The sequence below is a fragment of the Peromyscus eremicus genome, chromosome 2 (genome assembly GCF_949786415.1).
Source record: "Peromyscus eremicus chromosome 2, PerEre_H2_v1, whole genome shotgun sequence".
Lineage (NCBI taxonomy): Eukaryota > Metazoa > Chordata > Mammalia > Rodentia > Cricetidae > Peromyscus > Peromyscus eremicus.
In genome coordinates, this window is record NC_081417.1 from 164,420,937 (window position 1) to 164,448,744 (window position 27,808).

The 27,808-nt window shown below is 44.8% G+C and overlaps 2 protein-coding genes across 10 annotated transcripts in view; both read left to right on the top strand.

The window, feature by feature from the left end:
* The window catches only part of Slc35e2b (solute carrier family 35 member E2B), a 33,587-nt gene extending 13,840 nt beyond the window's left edge, over nucleotides 1-19,747 (top strand). For all 5 annotated transcript variants that reach the window (XM_059255537.1, XM_059255540.1, XM_059255539.1 and 2 more), the window contains 8 exons: nucleotides 3,114-3,588; nucleotides 3,771-3,906; nucleotides 4,667-4,794; nucleotides 8,474-8,594; nucleotides 12,373-12,426; nucleotides 13,324-13,396; nucleotides 14,989-15,134; nucleotides 18,004-19,747. In XM_059255537.1, the coding sequence (XP_059111520.1) occupies nucleotides 3,270-3,588; nucleotides 3,771-3,906; nucleotides 4,667-4,794; nucleotides 8,474-8,594; nucleotides 12,373-12,426; nucleotides 13,324-13,396; nucleotides 14,989-15,134; nucleotides 18,004-18,241 (1,215 nt within the window). In that variant the 5' untranslated portion in view covers nucleotides 3,114-3,269 and the 3' untranslated portion in view covers nucleotides 18,242-19,747. The remainder of the gene's footprint in view (nucleotides 1-3,113; nucleotides 3,589-3,770; nucleotides 3,907-4,666; nucleotides 4,795-8,473; nucleotides 8,595-12,372; nucleotides 12,427-13,323; nucleotides 13,397-14,988; nucleotides 15,135-18,003) is intronic.
* Nucleotides 19,748-24,466: 4,719 nt separating this feature from the next.
* Nucleotides 24,467-27,808, top strand: part of LOC131904388 (cyclin-dependent kinase 11B) — a 33,094-nt gene continuing 29,752 nt past the window's right edge. For 2 of the 5 annotated variants that reach the window (XM_059255546.1, XM_059255544.1), the window contains exons 1-3: nucleotides 24,755-24,926; nucleotides 25,120-25,243; nucleotides 26,424-26,539. In XM_059255546.1, coding sequence (XP_059111529.1) covers nucleotides 25,133-25,243; nucleotides 26,424-26,539 — 227 coding nt within the window. In that variant the 5' untranslated portion in view covers nucleotides 24,755-24,926; nucleotides 25,120-25,132. Of the gene's footprint in view, nucleotides 24,534-24,746; nucleotides 24,927-25,119; nucleotides 25,244-25,315; nucleotides 25,363-26,423; nucleotides 26,540-27,808 lie in introns of those variants that run through there. The other 3 variants (XM_059255543.1, XM_059255542.1, XM_059255545.1) reach the window with 3 other exon arrangements.

Genomic DNA, 27,808 nt, shown 5'->3' on the forward strand with positions numbered 1-27,808 from the left:
CCACCCAGAGATTTCTCAGGTTTTATGTGGAAATTCTTGGCAAATGTTTGGGTGCCACATGTAGGCAGAAGTTTCTCTCCCTCCTGCCTGTTCCCAAATACCCGGCAGCCACTTCCCAAATAATTGACTCAGAGGCTTTATGTTACTTATAAATGCTCAGCTGGTAGATGAGGCTTATTACTAACTAGCTCTTACACTTAAATTAACCCATAAGGGGTAGGGTCCCCTGGAGATTGGAACTGTTGGGAGTCTTGATATTATGGATCTGACAGGGAAAGTGGAGCCCATCAACAGGATGGTAGATGAAGGCTGGAGCTGCAGGCTCCAGTATAAGAGGGTTTTGGGGGGGCTAGCATAGAACAGAATCTGGCTACCAAAAAGTCTGTTGGAGGGGTTCTCATACGTTATTTAGCTCCTGCAATAAGAAGCCTAGAAGGGTTGATTGAGGGGTCCTGGGTGTCCTGAGGTACAGACTTTGCTCCAACACCTTGGCAGTGACTTTTGTTTCTCAACTTTTTCTTCCAGATAGTAAAATGGCCACTCCACTTTCAGTCAGACTACTCTCCTGGGCAGGAAAGGGGTATGGTGGAGTATGAATTCTCTTTCCATCACAGCACAGGGCCTGGCCAGTCCTAGAACCTAGGAGGTTCAGCTACCAGCAAGGTGTCACTAGAGCCAAACTGTGACATTGCCAGTGATGAGGAAGAAGAAAACAGCATTGAATGGAGGTCTGGCATAACAGAACCCAGAGAGCTAGAGGAGCAGTCCTATCCCCATAATGGTTTGGGACACACTGCAAGGCTTCTCCTATGTACTGAGTGGTCATGACGGGAGAAAGAATGATACTAGCTAGGATCAGGTAGTGATGAGACTTGCCAGAGCCCTAGGTGGAGAAGGGTGACTACACAGGCTCTGATATTACACCAGGAACAAGACTCTCCCAGCTGAGTATGGCATTCTCCATACTACAGATAGCAAAGTACATAGGGTGAGGTCTTCACAGTCAGGCATTGTGTATATCCTTCGGTATACATACAGAATATTTGGCATGAGTCAGGACATGCAAACATAGAAGTATGAATTAGGGGTCCTGGTAAGGTAGAAACCATGATATCCAGAAGGGCATGAGGCTAGATGCACAATCCGGAGCTAATACCTGCAATGTGCCTCAAAAAGAGGGCTGGGATGGAGAGATGGCTTAGTGGTTAAGAACAGTCTTGCAAAAGTCCTGAGTTTGGTTCCCATCACCCATTCGGTGGCTCACAATCCTCTGTAACTCCGGTTCTAGGTGGTCATGCACCCTCTGTAACTCCGGTTCTAGGTGATCATGCACCCTCTTCTCCAGTTCTAGGTAGTCATGTACCCTCTTCTCCGGTTCTAGGTGATTATGCACCCTCTTCTGACCACTGCAGGCTCCAGTCATGCACATGGTGCACAAACATGCAGGCAAAGCACCCTTGAACATAAAAAGAAGAGCAGGGATAGGGAAGAGGTGCCTTTTTTTAATTTAAATTTTATATTTTATGAGTATGGGTATTTTTGTCTTCATGTATGTATGTGAACCATGTACATGCCTGGTGCCTGTGGAGGCCGTAAGAGGCCATTAGATCCCCTGGAACTGCAGTTACAGAGGGTTGTAAGCTGCCATGTGGGTGCTAGGAATTAGACTAGATTCTGTGGAAGAGCAGCCAGTGCTCCAAACCATAGAAGCAGAAACCAGGAAGCCTAAGTGACAGTCCATTAAAGCTTCTTTGGTGGTGGTGTTTTGGTTTTTGTTGTTCTTTCTTTTTATTGTTTGTTTGAGTACTGAGCCTCAAACCTCAGGCCTTATGCATGGTAGGCAAGTACTCTACCAAAGACCTACATCCCCAGGCTAGAGTGAAGTTTTGATGTCTTCTTTGTAAAGGAGGATCGCCATCTTGATCCTCATAAGATTGAGCAGGTCAAAGATGAGAGCCTGCTCAAAGCAAGAGCTAGGAGAATGCCAGCAGCATCCACAGGTGAACAGGACGGTTTGGCTCTGCCTAAGGCTTTAAGAGTGGTAGACATCTCATCGTAGACATTGTGGCACAGGTCTGATCACCCTCATTAGTGTAGTGTTTGTCTGGAAAGTAGCATGAAATTGGTCCTGGGCCCTTGGCAAACCAGGATTAAGCCAGAATAATAGGTAGAGGTGTGGTCTGACATGCTCATCCATCCACCAAGAAAAAAATTGGACCTAAGTAGCAATGATGTATGAATAATGAACCAGCAGAGACTGTAAAGGGTGTGAAAGAGGAATTGAAAGAACAAAATGAGAACAGGCCAATTTGAAATGGAAACAAATAGGACTTTCATGAATTAAAAACTCAATCCAGAGGCTGGAGAGATGGCTCAGAGGATAAGAGCACCAACTGCTCTTCCAGAGGTCCTGAGTTGAATTCCCAGCACCCACATGTTGGCTCACAACCACCTGTAATGGGATCTGGCACCCTCTTCTGTATACATAATAAATGAATAAATCTTAAAAATAAAAAAAAAAAAAAACCTCAATCCAGTTAGGGACAGATGGAAGCTCTGTGGAAGGTGTGGAGAAACAGCCAGGCATGAGAAGTTAAGGAGGAACAGTGAGCTCCTCCTATTCTTGGGTGTTTCCTGATCTCTGAGAGGGCTGACAAGATGCAAACAATGTCATTAGAGACCAGGAGGCAGAGGGGACGGCAGGTCCTGGCTGAGCTGAGTCATTCACGGAAGAACCAGCCTGGGAAGAGGAAGAGGGCAGCCTCGGGTTGGTTCCTCCTGAGCTAGGTGAGGTCTCCAGGGCCAGGCAGCTGTAATCCCTTCTATGTCAAGATAGAAAAAAAACCAGGAGAATCTTTGGAAGGCAAGATAGGAAAAGGCGACAGGAGGACCCTTGGAAGGTGGCGGAACAGGTAGCTGACATAGTGGCAAACAACAAAAAAGATGGCAAACGAGGTGGAAGTCAGGACCCAAGATTGTTCTCTGACCTCCACATAATGTCTTCACTTAAACACATTCAGATGCACACGTGCATCACAAGCATCATACACAGATTACAAAAGAATATAAGATGTTCAAAATTAGTAATATGGTTTCTTTTCTTAACATTTTAGCCTTTGCTTCCTCACTTTGCTGGAGACAGGCATGTTGGGGTCCACATTCATGCAGACGAGGACTGCTGCCACCTCCAGCTGTGTCCCTCTGCCTGGGCAGTCACTTTGATCCATGTGGTCCATCCTTGAGATTCACTTCTCACAAGTGCCCTCAGCATGTCATCAGCAAAATCCCAAGCATTGGAGGAGACAGTACCCGGCTGCGAAGAAGAGCTGAAAGGAAAAACACTTTTCCCTTGGGGCCCCCTTTTTGGTCACCGGAGTGAGAAGATTGTCTTTACCAAAGGTGATGGCAGTCCAGAGGAGAGCCTGCTCACCGTCACCATCACAGAGACTACTGTCATTGAGTCGGACTTGGGTGTGTGGAGTTCACGGGCTCTCATCTACCTCACGCTGTGGTTCTTCTTCAGCTTTTGTACCCTGTTTCTCAACAAGTACATCCTGTCCCTGTTAGAGGGAGAGCCCAGCATGTTAGGTAATGCTCTTTGCCCAGTGTGCACTCCTGTTGGCCCCAGTGCTGAGTGGCCAGAGGCCACCAGGAGGGAGGGGAAGGGCTAAAGGAACTTACCCAGATGTGTTTCTGGAATGAAGGGTGATATTCTGTGCTCATGTGTGGGAAAGGACTGTGTCAGCGTGGCCTCATGCCTCCCTCCACAGGTGCTGTGCAGATGCTGTCAACGACATTAATTGGATGTGTTAAAATATTTGTTCCTTGCTGTTTGTATCAACACAAAACCCGGCTCTCTTATCCACCCAATTTCATCATGACTATGCTCTTTGTGGGCCTCATGAGGTAAAAATGTGTTGACTGTCTTAATTACGTTTTTTAGGTATAAAATTCCTTTCTAATCCAGGTGTAGTGGTGAATGACTTTAACCCCAGAACTCAGGAGGCAGAGGCAGAGGGTTTCCTGTGAGTTTGAGGACAGCCTGGTCTACAAAGAGAGTTCCAGGACAGCCAGAGATACAGAGAAGCCCTGTCTTGAAAAGCCAAAACCAAACAAACAGAAAACCTTTCTAGTTACTTAATGTGGAAACCCTATTGGAGGCCTTGGCAATTAGTGCTTCTGAGTGTGTGTTCAGGGCCCAGGATACAGTCATAGTGCCATCCAGTTGTGGGACATCCATCAGTTAGATTTCAGTTTTGTGGCCCTTAATGCCACATGCATTCTCTCTCAGAATCTTTTATAAGGCAGTCATTAAAAAAGTAATTCAGCTGGGTATAGTGGCACATACCTTTGATCCCAGCACCTGGGAGGCAGAGGCACATGGATCTCTGTGAATTTGAAGCCAATCTAATCTACATAGTGACTTCCAGGACAGTCACAGGTACATAGTGAGACCCTGTCTCAAAAAAAAAATAATAATAAGGTAGTTCAGTAGTGGTAGGAAGGTGTTGGCTATCCTTGAGTGCAGTGGTGTCATCCTCACCTGGGACTCAACCTCCTTGTTGGGACAAGGGACCAGATGTGCCCACTGGTCATGACTAAGCACTTGGAGTCTCTGTTATAAGCAGACAGGTCCCTTCTCATGTGGTTCTTTTCCTGTTTTGAGGTTTGCGACAGTGGTTTTGGGGCTGGTCAGCCTGAAGAATGTGGCAGTATCCTTTGCGGAGACCGTGAAGAGCTCGGCTCCCATTTTCACAGTGATCATGTCTCGGATGATTCTGGGGGAGTACACAGGTAGGGACTCTCCTGGTCCTGCCTTCTTGTCTGGGCTGGGCTTCATCATCCTTTTTTTCCATCTACAGTGTCACCTACTGCCCATTATGTGCTGGGTCTTGTTCAGTTTTCCAGAGCTTCTCAGAGCAGTGAGCAGTGACGGACCTAGAACCACTTGTTTCACTTCTTGAAAAGTTTTCTTGGCAGTCACATGTGTCTCCTGCAGTCCTTTGAGCAAATGTTTCATCAAGCTGTCTGCGTGCTGGGGCATTTGTGGGAGAATGAGGGTCAGAGGAGGATGACACCTCCAGTTGGTGGGAGTCGGGTGGAAGCTGGAGAGTGAACAACAGGCGGGTTCTCCAGGGCTGATCTTGATCCAAAGACAATAAGGCAATATCCATATTCAACGATAAGAACTCCCTCTTTAATGCTCTTTAATGAACAGTCAGGTCACTTCCTTAGGGTGCTTTGTGATGCTTTTTTGACTTTTTGCAGATAGGGTTTCTCTGTGTAGCCCTGGCTTCCTGGAACTAGCTCTGTAGACCAGGCTGGCCTTGAACTCAGAGACTCACCTGCCTCTGCCTCCCAAGTGCTGGGATCAAAGGTGTGTGCCACTGCTACCCAGCTTGCTTTGTGGCAACTGTTTCTCCATCCTCCCCAGGGCTGAGGAAGTCAGATTTATTTTCATAATGTGTAGACTGTTTCTGATTATTTCCTTACCATGTTAGACCCATACCCTGTGAACTTTTTAAAAAATTTTATATGTATGAGTGTTTTGTTTGCATGTATATGTGTGTACTACTTGCATGTCTGGTGTCTGGTACCCAAGGGTTTCCTGAAGCTGGAGTTACAAATGGTTTTGAGCCACCATGTGGATTCAGGTCCTCTGCAAGAGCAACCAATGCCCTGATCCACTGAGCTATCTCTCCAGTGTCTCTCCCCTACCAACCTTTTGAAAATCAGCATGTTCTGGGCTAGAAAGATGGCTCACTACTTAAGAGCACTTGCTGCTCTTCTATAGGACCTGAATTTACTTCTCAGAATCTGTATCTGAGGCTCACAACTACCTGTAACTCCAGCTCCAGGAATCTAACACTCTCTTCTGGCTGTTGAGGACACCTGCACACAAGTGGCACACATTCACATAGATACATACACATACATATCAGTAAAAATAAATCTTAAAAATAAAAATAGCATATTCAAGATTGTTGTATTCAAGTTAGGTGGGGCTCATTGATTAAGAGCACTGGCTGATCTTCCGGAATACCGTGGTTCAGTTCCCAGAAAACACATGGCAGCTGACAACTGTCTGTAACTCCAGTTCCTGGGATTTGTATGTGTGATGCCCTCTTCTGACGTCGGGGGGCACTGCTTGAAGGTGGTGCACAGACATACATGCATGCAGAACACACAAAATAATAAAATGAGGTGCAGAATAGTACATCAAATAAATCTTTTATAAGAATGGTATTGATTTATGTTTGTATTTGCTTATATTAAATAAAAGACAAGATCAGAATTGGACACACATATCAATGGCAGAGTGCTTGCCTAGTGTGCATAAAGTCCTGGGTTCCATCTCAATAGCATACATGCACAGAAATACAATACCTTGAAATGAAGGCAACTGGCCTCCTACAGGGGCCAGAGTGAGACCAGCCAGATTGCCCACAGGATTCTTCTCACATGTGCTTTTGGAACTATATAATTTTTTAGGTTATTGTAAACCAGAATCAGAGTTGGGGATATAGCACACAATCAATAAACCAGAATCAAAGGGACAAAAGACCAATTCCTAAAAGTCACAAGCAACATGAAACAAAGGAACCTTATCAAGTTAGCCATACAAAAAGTATTATTTCAGGTATGGCGGTACACACCTTTACCCCAGCACTCGAGAGGCAGAGGCAGGCAGATCTCTGTGGTTCGAGGCCAGCCTGGTCTACATAGTTCTAGGACAGCCAGAGCTACTTACTTATTGAGAAGACCCTGTTATAGACGAACAAAAAACAAACAAGCAAAAGAGGATTATTTCAAATGATTCTAAAACATCATGATTTGGCTTCTGACTATGATGAACAAGCTTCAAGCAACCATTCACTTGTCAAGAACAATTAATAAATGCTGGTGAAATTTATCAAAAAGGAATCTGTCAGAGAGGCATTGGAGAATGGCCGAGGTACTAGGGTACTAGTCGTGTCCCCTCCCCTCCTCCCCCCCCTTCCCCCCCCCCCCCCCCCCCGACAGGGTTTTTCTGTGCAGCCCTAGCTGTCCTGGAACTCTGTAGACTAGCTGGCCTCGATCTCAGAGACCAAATTTTAAAGGGAGTCTAGGTTCACTGGGAGAAGTAGCCTAGTTATGTGTCACCATCTCCCCAGGAGGCATTTGATCATGGTGTGGTAGCCTAGAATCTTAGTTGTCAAGGTGGAAGTCAGACCGAAGGAGCAGTCTGAAAAAGCCAGACTTAAAGCTGGGATTCTGACTCTGGCGAAACCCAAGTTGGACAGAGGCGTTGGCTATGCCACAGTTGCCCAGAAGCAAAGTCAGGTAAAGTGGCATATATCTGGTTCTCTCTAGAATTTTATACAGTTGTACACCATTTAAATGAAAATTACAGAAGAGACAAAGGATAAGACCAACCATAGAAAGCCAAGAAAGGGCTTGAAAAAAAAAAAGATTTTCTCAAGATAGGCCTAAGTGTCCTTTCCTGAGCTTGGTCTTCTGGGCTCAGGAATCATTCAGTTCCTTGATTACTTCTTCCTAAGGAGTTCAAGTCCCTGCACTGGGCCTTACCAGCCTGTCCTGGAACAGGAACCATTTCTCATGAAATTACGTTGAACTGATCATAGGACTGTGACTGTTACTTTTGATAAACATAAAGGACACATGTCCTTGCTTTCTTTGACTATTGAACTAAGTCTTGTATATAAAATTGAAAAGGTTCTGAATAGTACCTGATATCATTTTCAAAAGTAATATAGGAGGAACTGTGATTTACATTTCAGTGAGCAGATTTTTTGAATCAAGTATTTATTTGTGTGTGTGTGTGTGTTTGTGTGTGTGCCATGTGTATGAGTGCCTGCAGAGGACAGAGGAAAGTATCAGATCCCCTGTTACTTAGTCACAGACAGTTATAAGCCCAAAGTAAGTGCTGAGAACTAAGTTGGGGTCCTCTAGAAGAGCATCAAGCATTCTCAGGTGCTGAGCCATCTCTAGCCCCTGAATGGGTATTTTAATCTATTGTGTAGTGGGTATTTTTGTTTGTTTGTTTGTTTGTTTTGTTTTTTTGAGATTTTTTGAGTTTCTTTGTGTAGCTCTGGCTGTCCTGGAACTCGCTCTGTAGACCAGGCTGGCCTCAAACTCAGAGATCTGCCTGCCTCTGCCTCCCAAATAGTGGGATCAAAGGTGTGCACCACACACCTGGCTTGTTTCTTGTTTGGTGTTTTGGTTGGTTGGTTGGTTGGTTGGTTGGTTGGTTGGTTGGTTGGTTGGTTGTGTGGTTGATTGGTTGGTTTTGGTTGTTGTTGTTTCCAAAAAGAAATAAACTGGAGGAGACAGCAGTGGGTAAAGGAGCCTGCTGCCAAGGATGACAACCTGAGTTTAATCTTTAGGACTAATGGTGTAAGGAGGTAACTATCTCCCATAAGTTATCCTCTAACCTGCACATGTGTGCCATGGCCTGTTTTGTTCTTGCCAGGGCTGTTGGTCAACCTGTCCCTCATCCCGGTCATGGGAGGACTAGCGTTGTGCACCGCCACTGAAATAAGCTTCAACATCCTGGGGTTTTCTGCTGCATTATCCACCAACATTATGGACTGGTGAGTTACAGATCACAAGGGGAAATGTTGAAGGAGAGGTTGCTTAAGAATTGCTGGTTTTTTCTTCACCAGAGTCCACAGGTGTTCAAATCCAAGCTAGCTCAGCCCCACTTCTGTTACTTAGAGCCAGGCTCTACTGTCAGAACCAGGCTCTACTGTCCTGCCTTTTCTTCAAGAAGTACAACAGTAACTTCCAGCTCAGGTGCATTTTCTCCTAACCAAGCTGGAATTTGATGATGTGTTGCCCTATTCTTTTGTTTTGTTTTGTTTTTCAAGACAGGGTTTCTCTGTGTATCAGTCCTGGCTGTCCTGGAACTGACTCTGTAGCCCAGGCTGGCCTCGAACTCACAGAGATCTGCCTGCCTCTACCTCCCGACTGCTGGGATTAAAGGTGTGTACCACCACCACCTGGCTCCTGATTCTTGATATACTAACTAGAGGGATATGGTTACACAGTCAGGATAATTGTTATAATCAGTATGCTAACTAGACTGGTGTGGTGGCACATGTGCCTGTAATCTGGGCAGAAGCAGGAGAAATACTGTGAGCTACACGTCATTGAGGGATACATAGTGAGACTCTACCTTAAATAACAACAACAACAAGAACGAAATAACCACAGTGAGGTCTTCTGACCTTCACCTATGTACCATGGCGTTCATACACACACCCACATATTTGTGTGCTTTCTCTGTCTGTCTCCTCCTCTCCTCTGTGTGTGTGTGTGTGTGTGTGTGTGTGTGTGTGTGTGTGTGTGTTACACTGTAGGATAGACCTGGTAATTAATATGCTAATTCTATAAACAATGATTTTGTCTGATGGAGAATAGAAGCTTAACCCTGTATGTCACACAGTCAAACTAAATAAAACCAAGGAAGAAGCCAGAGACCATCTTTCAAGGCTATAAAGTCAGGCTACTGGAACATTTTTTCTCTTCCTGGCTAAGTGACTATATCCTGGTGTCTCTCAGGCAGATGCCAGTCATATCAAAGACCTGGGAAAAAATGTTGAATTGGTGTTGTTAGTCACACAATCTACTGAAGGTTATGTCATATTCCAGTCCTGTTTCTTTTTGTTATTTTTTTTTTCACTGTATAGTTTAGGCTATCCTTTAATTTGCAATCCTCCTGCCTCAACCGCCTGAGTGTTGAGATGACAGATACTATCCACAGGCCAATCACTGTATCTGACAGGTTGTTTCCATCTATTCTGTCACTGAAGTTCACCTCCAAAAACCTGTTCTTTTCAGAACCACTAATTACTTTAAGGTTTTTGCTAATTTTGTTTTTGAGACAGGGTCTCTCTATGTTGTCCTGAACTCATAATGTAGGCTGGGCTGTCCTTGAATTCACAGTGGTCCACCTGCCTCTGTCTCCTGAGTCCTGGAATGTGCTACCATGTCTAGGTCTTTGAGAGAAAGAAAACAACTACTTTATGTATCTACTAGTTTGTTATTACTGTTACTGCTGAAGAAAACAGGTGGTCTTGCAGTTAGGAATGTTGCATATGAACAAAAATAGAAACCATTCTTACCTGGTTCTTTACCTTAGTAATGCATTTCCTCTAGGCAGTCCTGCATTGTTTGTGTTTCTTAAGAATCTAATAAGGCGCTCAGGATGATACTGGTTGTCTCTTCTTAACTGAATAACTGTTGAAGCCTGAGAACTCAGAAATGCAAGTCTCTGTGAAAGAGAGTGAGGCGAGGACTGAAGGACTGCACAGTTTTGTTTCTGTGTTAGAAACTGTGATCGGAACAGTTGGAGACATAAAATCCTGAGTCCTGCTGCATGCCTTGTGGTGAGGTGAACAGCTTTCAGAGTCCCTCCATTTTCTCATAGAGCTGCTTCTGAGTCCACGTATCAGATGCAGAGAGTGGGCAGTCTGGGAATCCCGGCTTTTGTGTTTACCCAAAGGCTCCTCCCTTGTTCCCTTCCAGCCTGTCAGGGATTGAGGCCATTTTAAAGGAGAACGTTACACACAGTAGTATTGATAAGGGGTAAAGGTGGGACCAGGAAAGGATGGGGATTTTTCTCTGATCATTTTAGGGGTTGTATTTATTAAATATACCTGGCACCTGTGGGGGGGAAAAAAGGAATCTAATAAGGTTATGTCACAGAACCTCTTTGAACCTTGTTCCGTTGCATTGTTTGAGAAGCGTCATCACTAGACATTCTCCACAGCCTAATTTCCGGGACTTCCTCATGGTCTTGCTCACACCCTGAAACCTTCTGTTCAGAAGCTATTCTGCAGGGAACATGAATCTTTACCTGTTTTTTTCACTACCCTGTAAGCTTCTAAAAGACAAATAAATCTATGATGAGTACTGAACTTCTGAAGATACTCTTGGTTCATGCTGTTCTGTTGCTTGAGACAGCCTCCTTGGTCACTAGTCTGTCAGTGAGGATTGGTATCACCTTTTCCTACACTAAATAAAGATCCCTCTCCAGTGAGAGGCTAGGCAGCAGTGTCCCACTGTGTCAGGTTCTGGTCTCTGGGGTCACTTTTGAAGCCAGAATTGTTTTATTTTCCCACTGGCTATTTGTATGTTTTCCCTGTGGTGTGTCTGTTCATAAGTTCTGACTTAAAAATCTGATTATTTCCCCACTGGGGTTTTTGTATAGATGAATAGTTTCCCCCTGGCTGTCCTAAAACTCACTATGTAGACCAAGCTATCCTTGAACTCACAGAGACCCACTTGCCTCTGCTTGCTGAGTGCTGGAATCAAGGGTGTGTGCCACCCACTCTTGGCTTATATTGAATTTTTTGTTTGTTTGCTTTGGGGTTGTTTTTTGTTTGTTTTGTTTTTAGTTTTTGTTTGTTTGTTTGTTTTTTGAGACAGGGTTTCTCTGTGTAGCTTTGGATCCTGTCCTGGAACTAGCTCTGTAGACCAGGCTGGCCTCTAACTCAAAGACACCGGCCTCTGCCTCCCGAGTGCTGGGATTAAAGGCATATGACACCACCACCCAGCTAGATTTACTTTTTTGTTTTGTTTTGATTTCTTTTTGGTTTTTTTTGTTTTGTTTTTTTGTTTTTGTTTTTTGTTTTTTTTTGAGACAGGGTTTCTCTGTGTAGCTTTGCGCCTTTCCTGGAACTCACTTGGTAGTCCAGGCTGGCCTCGAACTCACAGAGATCCGCCTGGCTCTGCCTCCCGAGTGCTGGGATTAAAGGCGTGCGCCACCACCACCCGGCTACTTTAATCATATATGTATGAGTGTTTTGCCTGCATGCATGTATGTGCATCACATGTGTACCTGAGACCTTCAGAGGCCCATGGAGGTCAGAAGAAGATGATGGATCTCCTGGAACTTGGGTTATGGAAGGTTGTGAGCCATCATGTCAGCTCTAGGAACCAAACCTGTGTCCACTTGTAAGAACAAGTGCTCAGAACCTCTGAGCCATCTCTCCAGCCTTCTTTTGGGATTTTGAGACAGGGTCCCACATAGCCCAGGCTGGCTTCAAACTCATTATGTATCTGAAGATGACTCTGGACTCCTAATCTTCCTGCGTAAGCATCCCATGTTGTGTTTTTCAAAGTGTGCAGAGCAAAACCATCGTGGTCCTCTGATGTGTGAGATGGCTCGTCATTCAGGCTCTAGCTGCTTTTCTGTAGGGACAGTAGGCACAGTTCTGCTTCTCAGTGAGATGATGACTGGACACACCTGGTACAGGACTGGCCTCAGGCATGTAAGTGCCTGTGGCTGTTCACCTTTGCAGCCCCTGACATCACCACCTTATTCGCTCGCTGACTTGATTGTTTGACGTCTTCTTTTTGTTCAAGTTTGCAGAATGTCTTTTCAAAAAAGCTTCTCAGTGGGGACAAATACAGGTTCTCGTAAGTATCTCCAGTAAGAGTTTTTATAGTTTCTATTTTTGGCAGTGGTGGTGGTGGTGAGTGTAACGGGGGTGGTGGTGAGTGTAACGGGAATGGTGGTGAGTGTAACGGGGGGGGTGTGTGAGTGTAACGGGGGTGGTGGTGAGTGTAACGGGGGTGGTGGTGAGTGTAACGGGGGTGGTGGTGAGTGTAACGGGGGTGGTGGTGAGTGTAACGGGGGTGGTGGTGAGTGTAACGGGGGTGGTGGTGAGTGTAAGGGGGGGTGGTGGTGAGTGTAACGGGGGTGGTGGTGAGTGTAACGGGGGTGGTGAGTGTAACGGGGTGGTGGTGAGTGTAACGGGGGTGGTGGTGAGTGTAACGGGGGTGATGGTGAGTGTTGCGGGGTGGTGGTGAGTGTAACGGGGGTGGTGGTGAGTGTAACGGGGGTGGTGGTGAGTGTAACGGGGGTGGTGGTGGTGGTGAGACAATCTCTCTCCATGTAGTCCTGGCTGTCCTGGCACTCCCTATACAGACCAGGTAAAGTTCCTCCTTCCTCTGCCTCACAAGTGCTGGGATCAAAGGTATGCACTTCCACATCCAGCATTGAATATAATTTCATAAAGCCCACCGGGACTTTTGATCATTTTACAGCTCTGAATGAGCACTGGGAGCCTGAACTCACTTGGTTTGAGTGGCTTTGACAGTTCTTTGTGAAAATTGAGAGAAAATCACTTGATTTTCAGCTTACTCATCAGAATACCAGACAGACAGCTCAGATCAGGGGGACCCTTTCAGCCTTGTCATTGCGGGAGACACATTTCTAGATTGCTGGTTCTTTAGAATTTTCTTTGCTAGAAATGCCTGGGAGGAAGCCTAGACCCAAACATGGGAATGATCAAGTATTTTCTGTCGCTTTAGGGCCCCGGAACTGCAATTTTATACCAGTGCTGCTGCTGTGGCCTTGCTGATTCCAGCATGGACCTTCTTCATGGTGTGTTTTCAGCCTGGCACCCACCACACTGGGGCTACTGCTTCCCTTTGACAGTTCAGGAGAAGGATGGGTGGTTGGCTAAATTTTAGTTTTGTGTCAGGGTTTTTAAGCTTGCTTAATTTATCTTTTATTATGGAAATGGTATTTGTCCATTATAGAGTAGTTAATGGCGTATTTTGTTGTTGTTTTGAAACAGGGTCTCATTGTGTATCCCTGACTGGCCTGAAACTTGATATGTAGACCAGGTTAGCCTCAGACTTGCATAGATATGCCTGCCTCAGGCTCTTGAGTGCTTGTATTAAAATAATGTGTCCCCACACCCACCTAAGTCAATAGGTTTATATTTGAAACCAAACTGAGATGATCTCCCACACTCAGCCTCATTCCTTAAGTTGCCATGTAGTGAGTTTGGCACAGATGTACTCCTGACACATTTCCTGGAGTCCCTCCATTTATGGAAGTATGTGTCTGTGTAAATATTTTTCTTAAAACATGTTGCACTGGGAAGTCTATAGTGATCATGCTGTGGGTCATAGCTTTACCTTGCCCCCTAGTTGCATACATGATAACGAAATTTCTCACATCGACACACTTTGCAAATGGAGGTGTGACTTTGGAGTTTAGTCTTGGAACTGGAATGGATGGTTGAAACATGTTATGTTCCCACTAGCAGTACACACACAGGAATTTCAGTTTCTTAAGATCCTTACCAATGAGGGTTTTTGTTTGTTTGTTTAAAACATCCAAACAAACAGGATCTCATTTTGTAGCTCAGGCCGGCCTAGAACTCAACATATATCCCAGGTTGGTCTCAAATTGTTGGCAGTCCTAGCCTCAATCTCCCAAATGCAAAGATTGCAGGCCCAGGCTAGCCTAGAACTCACATTGCAGCCCAGCCTGGCTTTGGAACTGTTGGCCGTCTTCTTGCCTCAGTCTTTCAAGTGTTAGGATTGCAGACCTGAAGCTACCTCCACCTCCCCAACACTTTCCTATTTATCTGATTTTTGATAAGATGGTGAAACACCTGAAGTGTGTACATGGAGGTCAGAGGGCAAATTTGGGAGTCAGTCCTTACTTTCTACCGTGTTTGCAAGCCAAGTTAGCTGTCCTGCAAGTTTCTGAGGGTTCTCTTCTCTCTGCTTCCCATCTTGTAATAGGAGCAGTGAGAGTCCAGACATTACTACCATGTTCAGCTGTATATATGTTCTGGTGATCTGAACTCAAGTATTTATACTTGTATTGCAAGTGCTTTACTTACTGAGGCGTTTCCCCAGCACCTCCGCCAACTTTTGAGATAAGATCAAAATTAACCCAGGTTGGGCTCAAATTTGCTGTTTATCTCAGACAGTCCAGATCCTCCTGTCTCTACTTCCTAAATGCTGGGATTATAGGCATGTAGTACCCTGCCTAGCCCAGCTGAAAGTCTCGATAAATGTGGTAGAGTGCTATCTAGCAAAGAGGCATTCAGAGCTGAGTGTTACTGCTCTTCAATTACTGGGCACCAGTGACATCACATCTTCTCAGCAGTGATGGCAGGCCAGACACAGCAGGGAGACACAGGCCTGAAGCACATCCTTTTGTTTTGGCCATAGGATGTCCCAGTGATTGGCAGGGGTGGGAAGAGCTTCAGCTACAGCCAGGACCTGGTGCTGCTGCTGCTGACAGATGGCGCCTTGTTTCACCTTCAGAGTGTCACTGCATACGCCCTTATGGGAAAGATCTCCCCTGTGACTTTCAGGTGAGTGGAACTTTATTTCAGGAGACATGGAAGATGTTTGAGGTTCTCTTCTGTAGTGACAGCTGGTGGCACATTATGGTTCCTTTGATATTTTGTATCAGCACTGTATGAAATTGATATTCAGGGAACTTTTTCCTAGAAATTGTTGTTGCAGAAATTTTTCGGAGATTCTTTGAGTTTTTTTCTATATAGAAGAGAGCTGTCAACGTTGTCTAGATAATCTGTTTGTGGTATTCCAGACAGGAACTGGTGGCAACATGTTGTTCTTGAGCACTTAGTGTGGGAGTACAGTGACAAAAGAGTTCTTTCTCTATTTGATTTTAATCAGTTTACTTTTTCTTGTTTGATTTTGTTTTTATTTTTCAATTCTCTGTGTAGCCTGGCTATCCTGGAACTTGCTGTGTAGACCAGGCTGGCCTTGAAATCAGAGATCTGCCTGCCTCTGCCTCCCAAGTGCTGGAATTAAAAGCATGAGCCACCACCACCACCCGGCTTTATTTTATTTCTGTTGTGAAAGTAACAAATAAGTACAGGACACTTAGTATCTGAGGGAAACTGGTTCTAGGACCATCCACTAATACCCAAATCCACAGATTATTTTTTATATTTGAGATTCCTTATATGTAGTCCCAGCTAGTCTGGAACTCACTGTATAGCCAAATAAACCTTGAACTCCTTATCCTCCTGCCTCTATTTCCCAAATGCTGGGAGCATAGCCATGTACTACCATACATGGTTCAAAATACACAGATCTTAAATTCCTTATATAAAACAGCAAGCAGTTTGGATAGAAACTACATTCATCCTCTAAGTTATCTTTAGACAACTTAGGACAAACAAGATGCTGTATAAGTGCTATATAAATAACTGTTGTACTTTTAGGGAGTAATAGCAAGGAAAAAAGAGTCTGTACATATTAAATATAGGCTGTTTTTTCCCAAATATTTCTGTCTGTGGTTGATTTACTCCAGGCATGTCTAACCCATAGACCCGATTATTCTCATCATAGAAAGTTAAGAGGGCAGAAAAGTGTAAAAATTAAGTTATCCATACTCCCAGCCCAACAGAACAAAAGTCCAGGCGTTTCTTTTCTTTAATTATTTATTTATTTATTACTTATACAGAAGAGGGTGCCAGATCTCATTACAGATGGTTGTGAGCCACCGTGTGGGTGCTGGGATTTGAACTCAGGACCTCTGGAGGAATAGTTGGTGCTCTTAACCTCTGAGCCATCTCTCCAGCCCCAAAGTCCGGGCGTTTTAATATATTTCATATTAACAGTTTCTACTGGGTCGTAATGTGTGCATGGGGCCAGTTTCACTTAAGAAATTATAGCATCTTAGGGTTATTTTTTCCCCTCAGGTCTGTAAAGATTTTGACAGTATACATGATGTTTGTCTCATTCTTTTAATGGAGAGCAAGCTGAAGTATTCAGGGGCAAAATATCCCAATGCTGCAGGGAGTGGTGGCACCGCACTTAGAAGTTTGAGGCATCAGAATAGAGGCAAGAGTAGGATCCATGGTGAGAACTCCCCCTCCCCACACTCCCAAAACAGACACGCCACAATATCTCCAGGTGACTTGAAAATATTTCAGGTCAGGAGCTGGAAGTTGACTGAGTGGTTCTTAAAAAGGACCAGGGTTCAGTTCAGAGCACCTACATGGCAGCTCACAACCATGTGTAACTCCAGTTCCAGGGGATCCAACCTATGTGGTGCACTGCACATACGTGATGCGTATACACGCTCTCAGGTACACACACAGAATACAATAAACATTTTAGTTCAAATAAATAATGAGACAGGTGTTGTAGCACACTTGTGTAATTCCAGTATTCAAGAGGCTAATGCAGGAGGACCAATGCAAGTTCAAGGCCAGCCTAGGGCATATAGCAAGACCTGGTCTCAAAAAACTAAGACAAGGACCTGGAAAGATGGCTTAGAGGTTTAGCGCACTTGTTTCTCTTGCAGAAGACCTGGGTTTGATTCCCAGCACCCACATGGTGATTCACAGCCATCCATAACTCCATTCCAGGGGATCTAATGCCCCCTTCTGTCTTCTGTGAGCACCAAGTATGCACATGGTTCATATATAGACATGCAGGCAAAACACTCACACAAAAAGTGAAATAATAAATAAAATGTTTTTAATAAGGGAAAAATAACTAAGGCAAAAGCGGGTGTGGTAATGCACATTTATAATCCCAGTACTTAGGCAGAGGCAGGATTGGTAGTTCAAAGCCAGCCTCATCTATATGAGAGTTAGATGTTGGCCTGGGCTTCGAAGGAAGGAAGGAAAAAAGAAAGAAAGTTCAAGCAAAGGTGACAGAATGCCATTCATCAAGTTCAAGTGATGGGGATATGCCATCGTGTTTCACTACTTCTCTGTTTGAGGTTTTTCTTCTAAATTTATTTATTTAATATGTACGGGTGTGTTGTCTACATGTATGTGTGTACATCATGGGCATGCTTGGAGCCCATGGAGGCCAGAAGAGGGCATTGGATTCCCTGGGACTGGAGTTATAGACAGTTGTGAGCCATCATCTGGGTGCTGGGAACCAAACCCAGGTTCTCTGGAAGAGCAGTCACTGCTCTTACCCACTGAGTCATTTCTTCAGCCCCTGTTTTGACAGTTTTCATTAAAAAGAATAAACCTGAGAAGCAAAAGAACAAAGTTGCAGGCAAAACCCCTAATGCTCCCAACCCTAGTGCTAGGTCCCTCATCCGTGTCCCCCTTGGGGCCAAGACCCTGCTGGAGGACACAGCGGTGGGACATTGTGTGACATTTGCCAGTCACTGCCAACAGCAGGCTCTACTCTGTGTGGGTGTGAACCCAGAGCCTAACTGTTTTCTCCGCTCTGTTGCTATAGTGTCGCCAGCACTGTGAAGCACGCCTTGTCTATCTGGCTCAGCATCATCGTTTTCGGCAACAAAATCACCAGCCTGTCTGCCGTCGGCACCATCCTTGTCACGGTGGGTGTCTTGCTCTACAACAAGGCCAGGCAGTATCAGCAGGAGACCATGCAGAGTCTGGCTACAGCCACTAGCCGGGGTCCAGAGGGTGACACAGAGTCGCTGGTTCCCCAGGACTCTAGACAGCACCACTGAGCTCCTTCTGATGCTGTGTCCCCTGGAAACCAGGCCTAGACTGTCCTCCTGCACTCTATGCTGGAATAGAGAGGCAGACTACGTGGTCAGGTCTCTTGCTCCTCACTTGACATCAGGTGAGGAATTTGGGGATCAGCTTCTGCCTGGCAGAGCCCTGCAGGAGGAAGCAAGTGGCCTGCAGCTACCCTGGCACACTGCCCAGGCTGCAGTTGGGCCAATGACTCGGTGGGCCAACTGTGCATTAAGCACAGGTTCCAGTACCAACATGAATTGTTCTCTGCTTGATGCCATCCAGGAGACCTCAACTTTCTTATGCCCACCACCACCACAGGCACTGAAGCCTCCTGGTTCCTGACACTCTGTGAAACAGAAATCTCAGATGCCAATGACTCTAGCACGGAGCCACAAAACCCTGGGAAACCAGAGTGGCAGACAGAACGGAGACAAGTGTCTCCTTCCACAGAGGGACAGTGCTTGTGTGAAGGGAGAGTCTCCCCTTTGGGCCTGTGTTACACTGACCAACCCCACTCCAGGTTTGCTGTCTCATGTTTCTGCTGCCCTTTTGGTCATTTCTCCAACTCTGGGAAGTAGGCGACAGATCTCTAATTAGAACAGGTGCCCAGGAGTTCCTTTCCATCTTGGGTATGATGAATGTGAAGGAGGCTGTTCCAAATGGCATAGCTGACCATCTGGCCACGGTTCCCCTTCAGGATGGATAGTAGCAAAGTTCAGCAGAGACTTTGAGTGTTTGCAGGTTATGTTGCATTTAAAGTGACCCTGCTTTTTAACAAAGCAGGTGCCTATAAAAGTGGGGTAGGTCAGCTTCACACTTCTGGAGTGTCTGCATGTAAGGTGAATGAGTCTATGTACACAGCGGCCTCTTCCCAGGGATCATATGTGTCACTTCCTGAGCCACCAGGTGCCCAGAGCCTGTCCCTCCTCCCAGGGTCACTAGTGTCAGAGCTCAAGGTGTCTGAGTAGTGGAGGCTTGGGCGGCATGAGATGCTGAGGTTCTTCTACCTTACCATTTTGTAGGATCTAATGTATGGTGCAATCCATGGCCAGCCAATCTTTAAGACTCTCTCCATTGACCCAAACTCTGAGACTTACGAGCCTTAGCCACTGGCACTTCTTGTTCCAAGTCTCACTTCTCGTCTCTGCTGTACATCTGCAGTGCCCATGGTGGTTCACTGGTTTCAAAGTTGGGCTTCTTGCCTGGAAAATATGAAATAGCCCCTCAAAGAGATAGATTGAGGTGAAAAAGAGCAATAATTATGTCTAAGCTTATTTACTTGAAAAAGTCTGCTATGATGATGGATCAAAATGAGGCCTTTATATCTACAAGCCACCTGTTAAAAGACGCTGTGTTCTGGACACAGGCTAGGTGTGTTCTCCCTGTGCTGTGTAAGGTCAGCTCCACTGGGCAGGTGTTCTCTCACTTGACTTTGCCCAGGTTTCTAGTTCCTTCCTCTTTGCTTTTCCCAAATAAAGATCCAATGGAGGGTAGATGACGGATGTTGGATTAATCTGTACATTAGGTCTGTCTACTCAAGAATCTGGCTGTGGAGCTACTGACACACACAGAAAGGCACATGCTGTGGGCATTGGTGGGAGGTCCCTCTGGCCTTCCTACAGACCTGGACTAGTTATGCTGAGAGCCCCAGAAGACTGGGTTCTGAGTAGTGTTTGGAATTTCTGTCTCTGTGTCCCATGTGGAATTAGGAAATGGCCCACTGTCACATGGGCACCCCTCCCCCACTTCACCAGCCTCTCAGCCTGCTTTGATTTTCTAAGTTTGTGGACTAGAAACAGAAACAAAGATTTTCTTAAAGCAATTTATTATAAAGCTCCTTTGAGACTTGTCCTCATCATAGGCGGAAACATCATGGAATCTGTACTAAAGCCAGCACCAGTAGCCTGTCCAGTTTACATTCCATCTACATCATTGCCACACACGGCCACTTCTTCCAGCATCTCCAGGACAGGCATGGATCGAGAGTCCTGGAAGGTGCCTGCTTGGCCATTTGTTATGACCATACTGTCACAATATTTTTTTTTTTATTAACTTTGAGTACTTTTATAGAATTCTATGTTCTTAAGAATTGTTGCTGATGTACATGTAGAAATATCAACACCAGGTGTCTTTACTTGTCCTGGATTAATTCTTCCTGAGTCTGTGCCATTGTCTGGTCAGTTTAACAGAACACTGGATGGACCTTCTGAGCCAGCCATCTGCTTACTCACTACACCATATAGATTTTTGTTTGTTTGTTTGTTTGTTTTTTGTTTTTGTTTTTTGGTTTTTTGAGACAGGTTTTCTCAATGTAGCTTTGGAGCCTGTCCTGAAACTCACTCTGTAGCCCAGGCTGGCCTCCAACTCACAGAGATCCGCCTGCCTCTGCCTCCCGAGTGCTGGGATTAAAGGGGTGCGCCACCACCGCCCGGCGCAAGATATATAGATTTCTGGAAGCCGGGTGGTGGTGGCATAAACCTTTAATCCCAGCACTTGGGTAGCAGAGCCAGGTGGATCTCTGTGAGTTCGAGGCCAGCCTGGTCTACAGCTTGAGATCCAGGACAGGCACAAAAACTTCACAGAGAAACCCTGTCTCGGAAAAAAAGAAGAAGAAATATACAGATTTCTAATTTCAAAACACTTCTAGGGGCTGGAGAGATGACTTACTGGTTAAGAATGGTTAAGAACTAGTAGTTCCCTTGTTGAGGACCCACGTTCAGTTCCCCAAACACATGTAGGGTGCCTCACAAGTGCCTGTAACTCCACCTTTAGGGATTTTGATGCCTCTAGCTTCTTTGGGCATCTGTACTCCCATGCACATACATACCCATGCGCGCGCGCGCACACACGCGCGCGCACACACACACACACACACACACACACACACACACACACAATTTAAACATAAATAAATTTTACAAAAACTTCCATGACTTTGGTGTAGCTTAGTGGTACATCACTGTTATGCATTGGGAGGCGCTTGGGTTGGTCCCCAGCAGCACACATGGGATAGAGGGATGAGGCGGAGACAACAAACCCCCAAAACTTACACCACTAAAAACCACAGATGTTTTGTTTTGTTTGTTTTTAAAGTTGGGCGTGGTGGCACTCACTGTATTCATAGTCCTGTGGAGGCATTAGGCTACATAGTGATTTCAAGGCCAATTTGGGCTACGTATTGAGACCCTGTTTCAAAACAACAAAAAAAAACATATTTTTTTCTGATCTTTGTAATTTCTTGCATATCAGCACTATAAACTGTCTGCCTAGGAAGTTGAGAGTACCCTTGTGCAATCCAAAATGTGTTTCTAATTTGAGAAACGTAGAAACAATGAATCAGAGGAGATGAAAGACAATAAAAGCTACACCAGGGAATCAGTCAAGTAAACTTCGTTCCTTTAAAGCTTCACAACACAAGTGGCTCTGTGACCTGCTCTGTACACCACCACCTTGTTCCACTGTGACCCAGCTCTCTAGACACCACCTTGTTCCTCTGTGACCTGCTCTCTAGACACCACCTGGCTCCTCTGTGACCCTGCTCTGTACTACACCACCTTGCTCCTCTGTAACCCGACTCTCTTTACACCACTCTACTCCTCTGTGACCTGCTTCTAGACACCACCTGGCTCCTCTGTCACCCTGCTCTGTACTACACCACCTTGCTCCTCTGTAACCTGACTCTCTTTACACCACTCTACTCCTCTGTGACCTGCTTCTAGACACCACCTGGCTCCTCTGTAACCCTGCTCTCTAAACACCACCTGGCTCCTCTGTCACCCTGCTCTCTAGACACCACCTTGCTCAGTGGAGACAGTAAATGCACATCTCCGAGTGAAGTCTAGAACCTGCATGCATTTCCTAACATTGGAGAAGAGTAAACAGAGATGTTCCTAGAGACGGAAAACCATGTCAGTTCTGAGTTGAGTTTCCCTTCATAAGCCATATTGTCCTTTTAGTCCTTGAACTCTACATCCTTCTACGTGAGCCTTCTTAGTACTGACATTACAAGCATGTGTCACCACCCCTGGTTTTTTCAATTCTCTTGCCCCTGAGAAACTGCTGTTTTTTCCCTCAACACAGAAATATATGGCCTACCTATGAGGGCCTCTTCATCTCCCGCTTTTTTTTGTTTGTTTGTTTTGTTTTTTCTTTTGGTTAGGGCTAGAACTCAGGGCTTCAGGAATGCTAGAAATGCTGTTGCTCTTTTCTGAGCTATACTCCCAGTCTGTTTTCTTAGTTGATAAATGTCTTGGCTGTCTGCATGAATTACAACAGAACCTTAAGGTCATGCTAATTATGGACAAACAGTACCATCTACAATTCAGAGTATAGTAGGTTTTAACTTGGGTTTCTCCTAAGTATGTTTTCCAGTTTTCTTGGGGGCTCTGATTCTGAGTTAGGTGGGTGTTGGATCCCTGTCCACGTTTAGTTTGAAACCAATCCAATTGGCAAATTGTGTGGTGTGTGTGTGTGTGTGTGTGTGTGTGTGTGTGGTTATCTCTTTGCTTTGTCTTTAGATTCCATTTCTGGGACTCAAACTGCATTAATTTCATTTGTAACATCTGGATTTGGAGATTGTTGTGAATCTCTATTTGTTCAAGCAGTGTTGGCACTTTGGAAAAGACCACAGTTTAAGGTGGAATGTCCCACATCAAAGAAAACTTGATACTATCTTGGTAATTGTCTATATAAAAGCCAAGTCATATTTGTTTTGCACCAAACAATGAGGGAACTAAAATGCATCATAAAATGTATAAAATGTTTTGTATTTCACCTATTTCAGTATTTCAGTGATTATATTAATGCCTCCTAGAATTCTGTTAAATAATTCAGTGAGTCATGTAATAAATTGATATTGTGAAAACCTCCTCATTCCTTTTATCCAAGCCACCAATATATTGTTCTTGTAAAAGAAAATAAATGTGAAATATGTACTTGTTTTCGTTGTGTAACTTTTTTTTGGGGGGGGGGGTTCGAGATAAGGTTTCTCTGTGTAGCCCTGGCTATCCTGGAACTCACATCGAAGACAAGGCTGGCCTTGAACTCACAGATTTGCTTGGCTGCTTTCAGAGTGCTAGAACTACAGGTGAGCACCACCACCACCACCTGAATTTGCTTTTTTTTTTTTTTTTCCAAATCCCACAGGATAACCTGACAAAGACATGCTGAAGGAATTTTTATTTCTGCTCTCCCTTTCATAAGCTCTGATAGGCTTTTAGTGGAATTGTAGGACCCTTCAAGATATCCAGTTGGTTTAAGTAAACACCTTTGAGAAGTACTGCCATAAAGTCCACTTTAAAATCTCACTGTAAACCTCTACCTGCCCTGTTTCAGCGTGTCAAGGCAAAATTACAATTTGGAGATCTTAATTAGCTTTGTGATTCTCCAATTCGAATGAAGAGAAAACAAAAGAACACAGAAGATGGTGGTACACACAGGAGGATCTCTCAGTTCGGGGCTAGGTCTACGTATGGAACTCGGTCTCAGAGCAAAACAGTCACAACAGAACACCCAATCACTTCAATAGGCCACGCAGAAGAGGTTGGTTTTAAAGACAAAACGGCTGAGGAAGCTGGATTCGTTTCCATGGTATTTTCTTGAACAGGGGGCTTCCTCACCCTGACAGATGTAACTAGCCTATCTGGGAATTCGGCTTCCTGAGTCAGGTAGATCAAAAAGGTTCCATCTGACGGTATGACCCTCTAATGAGACTCCACTTTGGGGGCTTAGCACGGCTTGGCCCAAACCAAAGGCCTCAGAGAAGTTTGGCAGGTAGAAACAAATGTCTAGTTGTGGAAGCTCGAGTAGCATGTGACGAGCGGAAAGGCTGTTTGTTTAGCCTGTTGCCGATGCTGCCTCCGAGCGCCTGAGGCTAGTTAGTCCTGCCCGCCAACGCGGCGATGCAAAGGCAGCCGAGGCCCAGGGTTTCCCATCGGCGGCTCATCCCTGTCCAAATCCAGAAACGACGCCTGGGCGGGTCGTGTCGAACCGCGTCATCTACTAGAGACACCCAGGGCCGTGCGGGAGGCCAGTTTGCCCTCAGTCTCCCAGTCGCGCGTCATTAGCAGGAACCAACTCAGGGAGTAGGGACACTTCCGGCGTGCGCAGGGTACTATGGGGCGAGGGGATAAAATGGAGGCCACACGGGCCCGCCCCGCGTCATCCCGACGTAATCAGCACGCGTCCGCAAAGGAAGTGGCGACGATCCTGCCGCGCGCCGGGCGCTGTTTCTTCTCAGACTCCAGGACCGACGGTGGCGGCGGCGGCGGCGGCGCAGGGGTGAGTGGTGGCGGGAGGTCAGATGTAGGGTGACTGTTTGGCCTGAAGAATTGGGGCTAGGGACACATTGCTGCCGCGCACCGCCTTGCTCCACACAAAACTAAGCCAGTGGAGGCGGCAGACCCTGGCGCTCCCCGGAGCCAGCCCCTGCCTCAGGTTTACGTGACCCCATCCTGGGGTCCAGTGTTTGACAGTACACCTTGGTCTTACCTGTCACCCAGGCCTCCCCGCATCCCGGAGCTTTCTCATACAACCTTTTGACACCTAAGGCAGAGTTTGTTGAGTGCGAGGCACTGAATAAGAGCTTTGACCTGGATGGTCTTTCATCCTAGAACAGTACCATTACGTGGATGATGATGATGATGATTGCGTTTTACGGAAAAGTGAACCGAGGTAAACTGAGTTGCCCAAAACCGTACAGGAATGACAGAAAAATTATGTTAAGGCCAAATCCTTCCCACTTCCCTGGACTTCCGGGACTTATTCTGAAACACTAATGATTAGACTTCAGTGTTCAGAAAAGAGAGAGCAACAGACCATAGTTTTCTGTGTCCCGAGGTGGCTTGAATTATTTTTCTTTTTGCAGTGTTTTAACTCAAATGGGTGATGAAAAGGACTCTTGGAAAGTGAAAACGTTAGATGAAATTCTCCAGGAAAAGAAACGAAGGAAAGAACAAGAGGAGAAAGCAGAGATAAAACGCTTAAAAAATGTAAGCTATGTTTTTTAAGTAAGTGGTTTTCTTAAAGGAGATTTAATTTCTTTGCCCTCATTTTTCCATTAGAACAACGCTTCTTCGGTGAAGTTCTTTTGTACTTCCAAATGTCACAGGTGAGCCCAAAATCTATTCTAAAATTAACAAAAACATTCATATACTCTGTTGACATTGAAGGTAGATTGATAACACACTGAAGCTGTATCTAGAGTTTTCCGGGGTTTTGTTTTTTGTTTGTTTGTTTTTTATATTTTGCCTGCATGTATGTCTGTGTGAGAGTGTGAGATCCCCTGGAACTGGAGGAACAGCCAGGTGTGAGCTGCCATGTGAGTGTTGGGAATCGAACCTGGGTCCTAAGGAAGAGCAGCCAGTGCTCTTAACCACTGAGCCATCTCTCCAACCCCTGAAGCTATATCTAAATGAGAATATCTCCTTTAAAAATAAAATGGTCTGAACCTGGAATCATTATTGCAACCAGACTATTTTTTCTCATTTCATATTAGTGTATTCATAATACCATTTCCAAGTATTTTTAATTTAGTGGGAATTTGCCTTACAACTAAAATGAGATCTTTGTAACTTCCTTGGTTTGAATGATAACATAGTCAGAGGGTTTGGGTGATTGGACATAAGTACTTCTTTTGATAAAATTAGAAAGATCATTTTGAAATATGTATATAAATCTTGTGTAATGTATTTGATGTGTAGAGTCCAACTTAGGCTCATAAAAAAACTCTGGTTCATAAAAAAAACTAACATTCTTTGCACAGTCTCATGTCCCTTATCGTACATAGTGTTTTTAACTTTCTATTTTTAGGTTTGGGTTACAAAAAGAAAAAGTGATGTAAATTACATGAAATTTGAACAAAAGTTATCTTGCATTTTGTAATGTCTCCATTCAAAGCGTATATTTAAATTTACTCAGCAAACTTCAGTTTTAATCCCAAGCCTCAGGAACTCAAGAGGCCCATGCTATATAGTGAGACCCTGTCCAAAAAAAAAAAAAAAAAAAAAAAAGAATATATTTAGTAAAGTGAAGTAACCACAGCATTTGGGAGCTGAGGCAGAAGGTTTTGAGTTCAAAGCCAGCCTGAGCTACATAACAAGATATTTTTCAAATATGAGAAAAGTTATCTATAAGGAAAATGACAATGTTTCATTTTTCTTTGCATCTTAGTCTGATGACCGGGATTCCAAAAGGGATTCCCTTGAGGAGGGGGAGCTGAGAGATCACCGAATGGAAATCACAATCAGGAACTCACCATATAGAAGAGAAGATTCTATGGAAGACAGGTGAGAAAATGTAAGGTGATGTTGTAGGCATGTTTAACCTGCAACCCATGGGCCACATGTGCCTCAGTTAGCTGTGAATACATTTCATACAGAATTGTAAAATACTCAAAACATTTGTTTTTCAGTTTGATGGGAGGGAGGTAGGAGGGAAAGAGAGAGAGAGAGAGAGAGAGAGAGAGAGAGAGAGAGAGAGAGAGAGAGAGAGAATATGAATGAGAATTCACCCAAAGAAGCCAGAAGAGGGCATCAGATGTTTTAGGGGTAACAGGTTGTAGTGAGATGCCCAGTATGAGTCCTGGACATCGAAATTGGGTCTTCCTCAAGAACAACTGTAGTCAGAAGTTTTCCCCAGTCAGGACAAATCTTTCCCACTTGAGTCCCAAAGCTGCTTAGTCCCAAATACAGAGGTTTATATTATTTACCAACTGGATGGCCTATGGCTCAAGCTTCTCCCTACCTAGCTTAACCCATTTCTGTTTATAAGTTGCCAGGTGGCTTTGCGGTTTAACTCGTACTTTGACATCTTGCGTTTCCTGGTGGCGGCTCTCAGCATCTCTCTCCTACCTCTCCTTTCAAGCTCTTCCTCTCTCTCCAGTTGGAATGTACCCCCTAACCTTATTCTGCCTCACCATTGGCCATACAGCTTTATATATCAACCAATCAGAGCAACACATATTCACAGCATACAGAAAGACATCCCCAAGCAAACAACAACTGTTTTTAATCACTGAGCACCATAGACTGCCTCTTTCAGTATTACTTTGAAACAGTTTAGGAACTGGAGAGAAGGCTTAGTGGTTAAGAGCACTTATTGCTCTTACAGTGGACCCAGGTTTGGTTCTTAGCACCATATGGCCATGATGGCTAACAACCATCTGTAAGTCCAGTTTCAGAACATCTAATGCCTCCTTCTGACCTCAATGGGCACATGTAGCACACATACATTTAAGCAGAAAAATATTCATACTCATACATGAATCTATAAAAATTTGAATTTTTTTTTAAAGATTTATTTATTTATTATGTATACAGTGTTCTGTCTGCACATATCCCTGCGGGCCAGAAGAGGGCACCAGATCTCATTACAGATGGTTGTGAGCCACCATGTGGTTGCTGGGAATTGAACTCAGGACCTTTGGAAGAACAAACAGTGCTCTTAACCTCTGAGCCATCTCTCCAGCCCCAAAAATTTGAATTTTTAAAAGTTTGTTTTTTGTGTTTACTTGAGACCGGGTCTCTCTATGTAGTCCTGGCTGTCCTAAAGATCAC